Here is a 10,000-nt window from a genome sequence, read left to right as displayed (position 1 = left end):
CGGACCATGAGAATGGACAGGAGAGTTACTGGGAGGTGCCCTTTGACTCCAGCCTTAAAGAGGTGACGGTGTCTCTGAGTGGTCCAGTTCCACACATCGAGCTCAGAGATCCCTTTGGTAACTCTCAAATATATTCCCAAACAGTGTTCACAATGTCCACAGAATCTGCAGTGTCCACAGGGTCAGCGTCCCTTTGCTGAGAAGTGGGGAGCGCTGGTGGACGTGGACGTATGTGTGTAATGCGTTTCAGAGTAGAGGGTTAATGTGGGGGCAGGGAAGGTCAGTCTGAGAGGCAGTAAATATGTGGTTGTGTTCAGGTCGCTCTGTCGGGGAGAAGCAGGGTCTGACGGAACTGCTGACCATCCCCAACTCGGCCCGAGTGGTCCGTCTGAAGACCCCTGCACCTGGAATCTGGACATTAAAGGTGCACTTGGTGATATTAATTAAGACACAGGGAAGTGTTTGTTAGACACTGAGACAAGCCTCTGTGTTTCTGTAGGTGTCGTGTCAGGGGCGGCACACTCTGAGAGTGACTGCGGTCAGTCACCTGGACTTTAGGGTAGGGTTCTCTACAGTTCCAGTGACTAAGTTCAGCAGAACCAGAGAGAGACCCACCACAGGTACCGTCCACATGTCTGTCTTTCTGTTTCTGTCTGTCTGTCTGTCTGTCTGTCTCTGTCTCTCTCTCTCTCTCTCTCTGTTCGTCTGTGTCTCTCTCTCTCTGTTCGTCTGTGTCTCTCTCTCTCCCTCTCTCTCACTCTGTCTATTTCTCTCTCTCTCTCTCTCTCTCTCTCTGTCTCTCTGTGTATCTCCCTGTCTCTGTCGCTCTCTCTCTTTCTCTCTCTCTGTCTGACTCTCTCTCTGTCTTTCTCTCTCTCTCTCTCTCTCTCTGTCTGTCTGTCTGTCTCTCTCTCTCTCTCTCTCTGTCTCTCTGTGTATCTCCCTGTCTCTGTCGCTCTCTCTCTCTTTCTCTCTCTCTGTCTGTCTCTCTCTCTGTCTTTCTCTCTGTCTTTCTCTCTCTCTCTCTCTCTCTCTCTCTCTCTGTCTGTCTGTCTGCTTCTCTGTCTCTCTGTGACACCCTATGATGTTGGTGTTTGTGTTTATGTTTGTGTTTATGTCAGTGTTTGAGTTTATGATGTTGGTGTTTATGTTTGTGTTTGTGTTTTTGTCAGTGTTTGAGTTTGTGATGTTGGTGTTTAAGTTTAAGTTTGTGTTTGTCAGTATTTGTGTTTTGTTTGGGTTTATGTCAGTTTTTGTGTTTACATTTGTGCTTGTGTTTATGTTTGTGTTCATGTGTGTTTGTTTGTGTTGTCATTGTTAATATTATTGTTTATGTAAGTGTTTTTGTTTATGTCAGTATTTGTGTTTATGTTTGTGTTCATGTTTTTGTCATTGTTTATGTTCATGTTTGTTTTTATGTTTACGCTAATGGTGTTCCTGTGTTCCGTAGGTGTTCCAGTGCATGTTCTGCTGAAATCTCCTGGTCTGTCACATCCGGGTGTTGTCAGTGGTCTGGAGGTGCTGAACACAGAGGGACGTTCCCTGCATTTTTTCCTGGTGCCATTTCCCGCTGACGGAGGAGATGCTGGGCTGTGGACCGTTACGGAATTCTGGACACCATCTCAGGCCTTTTTCCTTAAGGTTCTTGGAAAAGACGAAAGGGGATACGACTTCCAGAGACTGTCCCCAGTCTCATACACAAGCATCAGCCCAGGCAAGACATGTCCTCATCCTCATCTTCCCTCCTGTCCCCGTCCTCCATCCTTTCCCCTCCTCTGTCCTCGTCCTCCCTCCTGTCCCCTTCTATGTCCTCGTCCTCCCTCCTGTGGGTTGGGGTCCGGTCCGTCGCTCTGTACAGGAGTGAGGGGTGGGGTCCGGGAGTGTCACTGTGAGACAGGAGAGGTGGAGACAGAGAAGAGAACGTGTGGTCACGGTGAAACAGGTGAACTATCCCTAACACTGAGAAATGTTTCCTGTAAACATTCTTTGTATGACGTCTCTCTCTCTCTCTCTCTGTCTTTTTCTCTTTCTTTCACTCTATCTCTCACTCTCTCTGTTTTGAAGTTTTGAATAGCTTTATTTTTGCAAGAGGTGCAAAGAACAAGTGTTTCTTTAGAGATGCTGACACTATAATAGCTACAATAATCTTAATAATAATAATAATAAAGTCTGATTAAAAGACAGTAGACAGATGTGCCATCTTTCTCTCTGCAGAGGCTCCAGTGGTGAGTGTTCCAGATGTTCTGGTCAGTGTTGTGGTTCTGGATTTGGTTCTGATTCGCTGCTCAGTGGAGAGTGATCTGCCCTTTAAACTCTCTCTCACTAAAGATGGAGTGATTATCAAAGAGGAAAAGAGCTATGAGTGAGTGTTTTACCTTTTATACTCTTCCTCTCTCTCTCTCTCTCTCTCTCTCTCTCTCTCTCTCTTTTCTGAACCTTTCTGATGTGAACAGCTGGAGAAATAGAATGTTTCCTCCAGCTGCTGACTGTATTTCCTTTCTTCCTTTAAAGGAGTTTAAACAGAGGATTCTGTTTTTATTTCTGGTTTTAAAAAATTGGATTCAAGTTCACCATCTGGGGTGTGATATGCAAATGAGCTAGTTTTAAACAAGCATTAGAGGATTACAGGGGGCTGTGGTATGTGTGGGTGGGGTCTTTCTAATGAGGGGGAGGAGACATTATACTAGGTGGGGTTTGGTATTAGTGGGTGGGGTCTTTCTAATGAGGGAGAGGAGTCAGTATACTAGTTTTTTACAATTAAAAGCAAAAACAAACAGGTTGAATCACAGCTTCTTTCCCCAGGCTGTGAAAGCCATCAACCCATCAGCCATCAAGCCATCAGGGGTTTGGTATTAGTGGGTGGGGTCTTTCTAGGGGGGGCGGGACGAGTCAGTGTACTGAGTGTACAGCCAGGAAACACTGCTTCAGCTAGGTGTGTGTGTGTGTTTGTGTGTGTGTGTGTGGGTGCATGGGGTGGTTGTGATTAAAGGTCATCTGCCACAGCATCATGGGAAATATCTCAAGCCTCAGTCAGGGATGAAGGTGTATATGAGTGTGTTGCTCACAGTGCTGCAGGAACAGGCCGAGCTCTCACACAGCTCACTGTAACAGGTACACACACACACACCTACAGTGTTCACAGTGTTATTTACAGTTTAATGTGTTTACAAGAAGGTTCACAGTGTTGTTTATAGTTGCTTACAGCAATGTTTACAGGAATGCTAGTTTTGTTTATAGTGTTGTTTACAGGAATGTTACAGTTTTGATTATGGTGTTATTTACAGATTTGTTTACATTGGTTTACAGTGTTGTTTACAGGAAAGTTAGTGTTGTTTAGCTGTTTACAGTTTTGTTTACAGTTATATTTACAGTGTTGTATACAAGAATGTTAGTGTTGTTTAGTTGATTACAGATTTTACAGTGTTGTTTACTGTTATATTTATAGTGTTGTTTACAAGAATGTCAGGTTTGTATACAGTGGTGATTGCAGGAATGTTAGTTTTGTATACAGTGGTTTTTAAAGGAATGTTAGTTTTGTTTACAGTGTTTGCAGGAATGTTAGTTTTTACAGTGGTTTTTACAGGAATGATAGTTTTGTTTACAGTGTTTGCAGGAATGTTAGTTTTTACAGTGGTTTTTACAGGAATGATAGTTTTGTTTACAGTGTTTGCAGGAATGTTAGATTTTTTTAAGTGGTGTTGGCAGGAATGTTAGTTTTGTTTACAGTGTTTGCAGGAATATTAGTTTTTACAGTGGTGTTTGCAGGAATGCTAGTTTTTTTAAGTGGTGTTTACAGGAATGTTAATTTTGTTTACAGTGTTTGCAGGAATGTTAATTTTGTTTACAGTGTTTGCAGGAATGTTAGTTTTGTTTACAGTGGTGTTTACAGGAATGGTAATTTTGTTTACAGTGTTTGCAGGAATGTTAGTTTTTACAGTGGTGTTGGCAGGAATGTTAGTTTTGTTTACAGTGGTGTTTACAGGAATGTTAGTTTTTTTTTAAAGTGGTGTTTAAAGGAATGTTAATTTTGTTTACAGTGTTACAGTGTTTGCAGGAATGTTAGTTTTTAAGGTGGTGTTGGCAGGAATGTTAGTTTTGTTTACAGTGGTGTTTACAGGAATGTTAGTTTTTTTTTAAAGTGGTGTTTAAAGGAATGTTAATTTTGTTTACAGTGTTTGCAGGAATGTTAGTTTTGTTTACAGTGGTGTTTACAGGAATGTTAGTTTTGTTTACAGTGGTGTTTACAGGAATGTTAATTTTGTTTAAAGTGTTTGCAGGAATGTTAGTTTTTACAGTGGTGTTGGCAGGAATGTTGGTTTTGTTTACAGTGTTTACAGGAATGTTAGTTTTTTTTTTAAAGTGGTGTTTACAGGAATGTTAATTTTGTTTACAGTGTTTGCAGGAATGTTAGTTTTTACAGTGGTGTTTGCAAGACTGTTAGTTTTTACAGTGGTGTTGGCAGGAATGTTAATTTTGTTTACAGTGGTGTTTACAGGAATGTTAATTTTGTTTAGAGTGTTTGTAAGAATGTTAGTTTCGTTTAGAGTATAAGTGTTGCTTACAGAATGTTTGTTTTGTTTACAGTGATGTTTACAGTGTTGTTACATGTTCACACACTCTCTCACAGTGTTTACAGTGTTATTTACAGTTTAATGTGTTTACAGGAATGTTCAGAATGTTGTATAGTGTTGTTCATAGTTGGTTACAGTTTTGTTTCCATTGTTGTTTACAGTAATATTTACAGTAATGTTTACAGGAATGATACAGTTTTGTTTACAGAGATGTTTAAAGTGTTATTTACTAGAATGTTGCAGGTTTGTTTACAGTGTTGTTTACAGGATTGTTACTGTTTTGTTTACAGTGTTGTTTGCAGGAATGTTTGTGTTGTTTAGTTGTTTGCTGTGTTGTTTACACTGAGATAGGGAACTAGATCCAGAAAGTAGGGGGTTCATGCTGAGATGCAGAACTTAGTCATGTGTGAATTTCGTTGTAGTCTCGGTGGTTAAGAGTCTCTAAACAGTGTCTGGTCTTGTACAGTTCCCCCCTCTGTCCACACGGGGAGCTCTGAGGTAAGCACAGTGCTGGGTTCCTCCACGGTTCTTCGCTGTGACTCTGAGGGGAAACCTGAGCCCACCGTGACCTGGCTGAAGAACGGCAGGGTCATCGTGTCCAGTCCTCGGCTCAGGATCTCAGCGGGGGGACAGACGTTACGAGTGGAAGTGACTCACAGAGAAGATGAAGGAACTTACACCTGCAGGGCCACCAATCCTGCTGGAACTGCACTCGCTCACTACACCCTGAACATTCTGGGTAAGACCCTCCCAACACTTCACTTTAAACTCTCAGACCCGGGCCGTGCAGACCTGCAATAAGTCTCCTGTTCTGTCCAGTTCCTCCTCAGATCCAAGACTCGCCGTCTCCAGGTTTCAAAGGACACCAGAATGTGAGAATTAACCAAACACTAATGATATCCTGCTTTGCCAAAGGACCCCCAGAGCCCACCACACAGTGGCTCAAAGATGGACAGGTACACCTTGGTTTATTTTCCAAGCTCATGTCTATCTTATTTATTTATTTACATGTTTTTTCCGGTGTGTTCTGCAGGTCTTGGACTTTGCTGAAGGTCACCTGCTGAAGATTGAGAAGGTTTCTCTGGAGGACGAAGGCCGATACACTTGTATAGTTTCTAACTCAGCTGGAGAGGACAGGAGGGACTTCAACGTCAGCGTCCAGAGTAAATATCACTCTCCACCTTTCTCCATGGCCCTCCTGGGCTTTAGCAGCTGCTTCTTCATTTCTACTCTGTTCTTCCTGCAGTTCCTCCAGTTCTTTACCGTACAAGCTCCAGGGCATCAGAGTGGACGCTGGGGCAGAGAGATGATGAAGAGATGTGGAGAGAAAGACGGGAAGATATGATGGAGAAAACAGAGGTGATTTTGGGGCATCCGGTCAGTCTGTCATGTGAAAGTAACGCAGTTCCTCCTGCTCATCTTCGTTGGTTTAAAGGTGGCCAACAGCTGGATGCCACTGATGGAGCCCTGCTTCTCGCAGGTGAGCTGCTTCATGAAGTTCTTATGAAGACTTCTATTAATTCTATTATATTATTAACAGCCTTCATCCACCAAAGAAATAATGCCAATGTCACTACATAAATATAATGTATTATAATGATGATGATTATTATATTTATATTTACAGCATTTAGCAGAAGAATATTTACAGATTATTATTATTATTATTATTATTAAACTGATGCTCTGTTTATTGCTCTTCGTAAAATGTCAGTGGAGATACTGCAGTTAATTCAGAACTTTTATCCAAATCTAGGAAAAGAGAAAACGTTGCTCCAGTCTTAGCTTTAAGTGAAACAAGACCCAAGTCAGTTTTCTGTGTTCTGCCTAAGTCAGAAAACATGGGATAAAACAAGTCGTTCTGAATCGACCCGCCCCCTCGTCTGAGTCTGTGTGAGAGCGCAAAGACGAGGTTAAACTCAGCAAAACAGACACAAGGAGAAGAAAGAGAATTGAGCAAAAACAGCTAAAAACCAGAGCTTCTGTGCCTCACTCCTCACTGCTGTGTGCCCTGGGTCAGGCGGAGGGTCGGGGAAAATGCTGCTGTGGGGCTTGTGGAGTTTGGACCAAACACGTCACAGAAATATCATTCCACTGAAGTGGGGGGTTGTGTCATCTTTATGCCAACTCTGTACTCTTTGTTTTTAAGGTGGGCAGGTGCTGCAGATCCCCAGTGTCCGGGTGGAGGATGGAGGGATGTATACCTGTCAGGCAGTGAACGAGGCTGGAGAAGATCAGATGACCTTCCATGTGGAAGTTATCAGTATGAGTTGAACATGTTTGTTTTCTGATGTTCGAGGGTGATCCACTGATGGTGCAATAAGGTCTCTTTTGTTCATTTTGGAAGTTGTTTTGATTCCTTTTTAGTTCCTCCAGAGATTTCTGGAAGTTCAGATGAGTTTGTGGAGGACGTTCCTGCTGTGGTCAACTCCACTGTGCTGCTGCACTGCGATGTCAGAGGATCCCCGTCTCCGTCAGTGTCCTGGCTTCGAGATGGCGTTCCTTTCCACAGCCACCAGAAGAACATCCACATTCAGGAGAATGGAAAAGTGCTGCAGGTTAGAGCCACGCTCGCAGGGTTAGGAACGGCGAGCGCAGCAGTGGTGTTTCAGACTGAGAGCAAAACTGGGATTGGGTTTTAGATTTGGTGCATGTTTAAGGTGGAAAGGGAAAATCTCACTCCTGTAAATGTTTGCGTGTAGATCGTAGGCGTGCAGCTGTCTGATGTGGCTGGATATCTGTGTGTTGCGGAGAATAAAGCTGGAACTGTGCAGAAACTCTACCGTCTCTCGGTGCAAGGTCAAACAGATCTATCATACTCATTTTAAATATGAAGAACAGAGGAACTGTGTCCCTTAGTTCCCAGGGGATGCTGTGCTCAGATTTTAATGAAGTTAGACCTGTTTAGTGAAGTGCGTCTCTGCCTGCGTCTCTAGTCCGGCCAAGGATTATGGGCGAGGCTGAAGAGGAGGTTGCTGTGGTGGAGGGACACGAGGTCTCTCTGCTGTGTGAGGTGGAAGCGTTTCCGGCGGCTGAGATTATTTGGACACGAGACGGACAGCTGCTACAGTTTGGTTCAGGTGTCCACATACTTCCAGGTGAGGGACAGAGGACTGGGATCAGAACCAGGTGTTGTGATTTTTTGTACAGCAGAAATATAACACTGTACATTTCCTTTAAACCTGAAGGTGGTGAGGTGCTGAATTTTCCCAGGGTTCAGCCAGAGGATGGAGGTCAATATGTCTGCACAGCAACCAACATGGCCGGATACGTCCAGAGGAGCATCCTGCTGAATGTTTATGGTTCTCACATTTCCATCATATTACATTCTTAATGTTCCTATTTCTGATTCGCTGCATCCTCTTCCTGGAGTGTGACATGTTCATGATTCAGTCTTTCTGCTGTCTGTCTTAGCCCCGCCCACCTTGCTCCCTAACTTTGGCTCTGAGGTCATGACCCCTCAGCTGGGGTCAGAGGTTACTCTACGCTGTGAGGCTCGGGGGGTTCCGGACCCTCAGGTCACGTGGTACCACAATGGTCAGCAGCTGGACACTCACAGCGGACCTCAGCATCAACTCAGGATTGAGCAAGTACAGGCAAGTCTCTTTACCAGATTTAGACAGGTGAGCTAACACGACCTCAGAGTTACACAGGTGAGCTAACACCACATCAGAATTACACAGCTGGGCTAACACCACCTCAGAGTTAAACATGTGAGCTAACACCACCTCAGAATTACACATGTGACCTAACACCACCTCAGAGTTTACACAGGTGAGCTAACAACAGATCAGAGTTTACACATGTGAACTAACACCACCTCAGAGTTACACAGGTGAGCTAACACAATCTCAGAGATACACAGGTGAGCTAACAACAGATCAGAGTTACACACGTGAGCTAACACCACCTCAGATTTACACAGCTGAGCTAACACAATCTCAGAGATACACAGGTGAGCTAACAACAGATCAGAGTTTACACATGTGAGCTAACACCACCTCAGAGATACACAGGTGAGCTAACACCACCTCAGAGATACACAGGTGAGCTAACACCACCTCAGAGTTGCACAGGTGAACTAACACCACATCAGAATTACACAGCTGGGCTAACACCACCTCAGAGTTAAACATGTGGGCTAACACCACCTCAGAATTACACATGTGAGCTAACACCACCTCAGAGTTTACACAGGGGAGCTAACAACAGATCAGAGTTTACACATGTGAGCTAACACCACCTCAGAGTTTACACAGGGGAGCTAACAACAGATCAGAGTTTACACATGTGAACTAACACCACCTCAGAGTTTACACAGTTGAGCTAACAACAGATCAGAGTTTACACAGGTGAGCTAACACCACCTCAGAGTTACACAGGTGAGCTAACACCACCTCAGATTTACACAGCTGAGCTAACACAATCTCAGAGATACACAGGTGAGCTAACAACAGATCAGAGTTACACACGTGAGCTAACACCACCTCAGATTTACACAGCTGAGCTAACACAATCTCAGAGATACACAGGTGAACTAACAACAGATCAGAGTTACACACGTGAGCTAACACCACCTCAGATTTACACAGCTGAGCTAACACAATCTCAGAGATACATGGGTGAGCTAACAACAGATCAGAGTTTACACATGTGAGCTAACACCACCTCAGAGATACACAGGTGAGCTAACACCACCTCAGAGATACACAGGTGAGCTAACACCACCTCAGAGATACACAGGTGAGCTAACACCACCTCAGAGATACACAGGTGAGCTAATAACAGATCAGAATTTACATATGTGAGCTAACTCCACCTCAGAGTTTACACAGGTGAGCTAACTCCACCTCAGAGTTTACACAGGTGAGCTAACTCCACCTCAGAGTTTACACAGGTGAGCTAACTCCATCTCAGAATTTTACACAGGTGAGCTAACTCCACCTCAGAGTTTACACAGGTGAGCTAACTCCACCTCAGAATTTTACACAGGTGAGCTAACACAATCTCAGAGATACACGGGTGAGCTAACAACAGATCAGAATTACACAGGTGAGCTAACAACAGATCAGTTTACACATGTGAGCTAACACCACCTCAGAGATACACAGGTGAGCTAACACCACCTCAGAGATACACAGGTGAGCTAACACCACCTCAGAGATACACAGGTGAGCTAATAACAGATCAGAATATACATATGTGAGCTAAATCCACCTCAGAGTTTACACATGTAAGCTAACCCCACATCAGTATTTACACAGGTGAGCTAACTCCACATCAGAATTTACACAGGTGAGCTAACACTATCTCAGAGTTTACACATGTGAGCAAAAAATCCACCTCAGTGTAACACAGGTGAGCTAACTCCACCTCAGAGTTTACACAGATGAGCAAAATCCACCTCCAAGCTACACAGGTGAGCTACC

The 10,000-nt window shown here is 43.8% G+C and overlaps 2 protein-coding genes across 2 annotated transcripts in view; both read left to right on the top strand.

Moving 5' to 3' along the window:
• LOC136682354 (hemicentin-2-like) overlaps positions 1-8,203 on the top strand; it is a 16,195-nt gene extending 7,992 nt beyond the window's left edge. Inside the window, exons 5-19 of the mRNA XM_066658842.1 lie at positions 1-117; positions 318-424; positions 500-620; positions 1,451-1,714; positions 2,215-2,362; positions 2,990-3,111; positions 5,038-5,310; positions 5,391-5,527; positions 5,605-5,734; positions 5,818-6,051; positions 6,721-6,834; positions 6,939-7,129; positions 7,274-7,370; positions 7,508-7,669; positions 7,986-8,203. The exon at positions 1-117 is cut by the window's left edge and continues 55 nt beyond it. Coding sequence (XP_066514939.1) covers positions 1-117; positions 318-424; positions 500-620; positions 1,451-1,714; positions 2,215-2,362; positions 2,990-3,111; positions 5,038-5,310; positions 5,391-5,527; positions 5,605-5,734; positions 5,818-6,051; positions 6,721-6,834; positions 6,939-7,129; positions 7,274-7,370; positions 7,508-7,669; positions 7,986-8,203 — 2,435 coding nt within the window. The remainder of the gene's footprint in view (positions 118-317; positions 425-499; positions 621-1,450; positions 1,715-2,214; positions 2,363-2,989; positions 3,112-5,037; positions 5,311-5,390; positions 5,528-5,604; positions 5,735-5,817; positions 6,052-6,720; positions 6,835-6,938; positions 7,130-7,273; positions 7,371-7,507; positions 7,670-7,985) is intronic.
• Positions 8,204-9,960: 1,757 nt separating this feature from the next.
• LOC136682352 (hemicentin-1-like) overlaps positions 9,961-10,000 on the top strand; it is a gene marked incomplete at its 3' end in the record, with an annotated part of 2,376 nt that continues 2,336 nt past the window's right edge. Inside the window, exon 1 of the mRNA XM_066658841.1 lies at positions 9,961-9,990. Coding sequence (XP_066514938.1) covers positions 9,961-9,990 — 30 coding nt within the window. The remainder of the gene's footprint in view (positions 9,991-10,000) is intronic.

The sequence above is a fragment of the Hoplias malabaricus genome, unplaced genomic scaffold (genome assembly GCF_029633855.1).
Source record: "Hoplias malabaricus isolate fHopMal1 unplaced genomic scaffold, fHopMal1.hap1 scaffold_93, whole genome shotgun sequence".
Lineage (NCBI taxonomy): Eukaryota > Metazoa > Chordata > Actinopteri > Characiformes > Erythrinidae > Hoplias > Hoplias malabaricus.
Note: the sequence above shows the minus strand (reverse complement) of the source record. Positions and strands in the feature narration are given on the sequence as shown.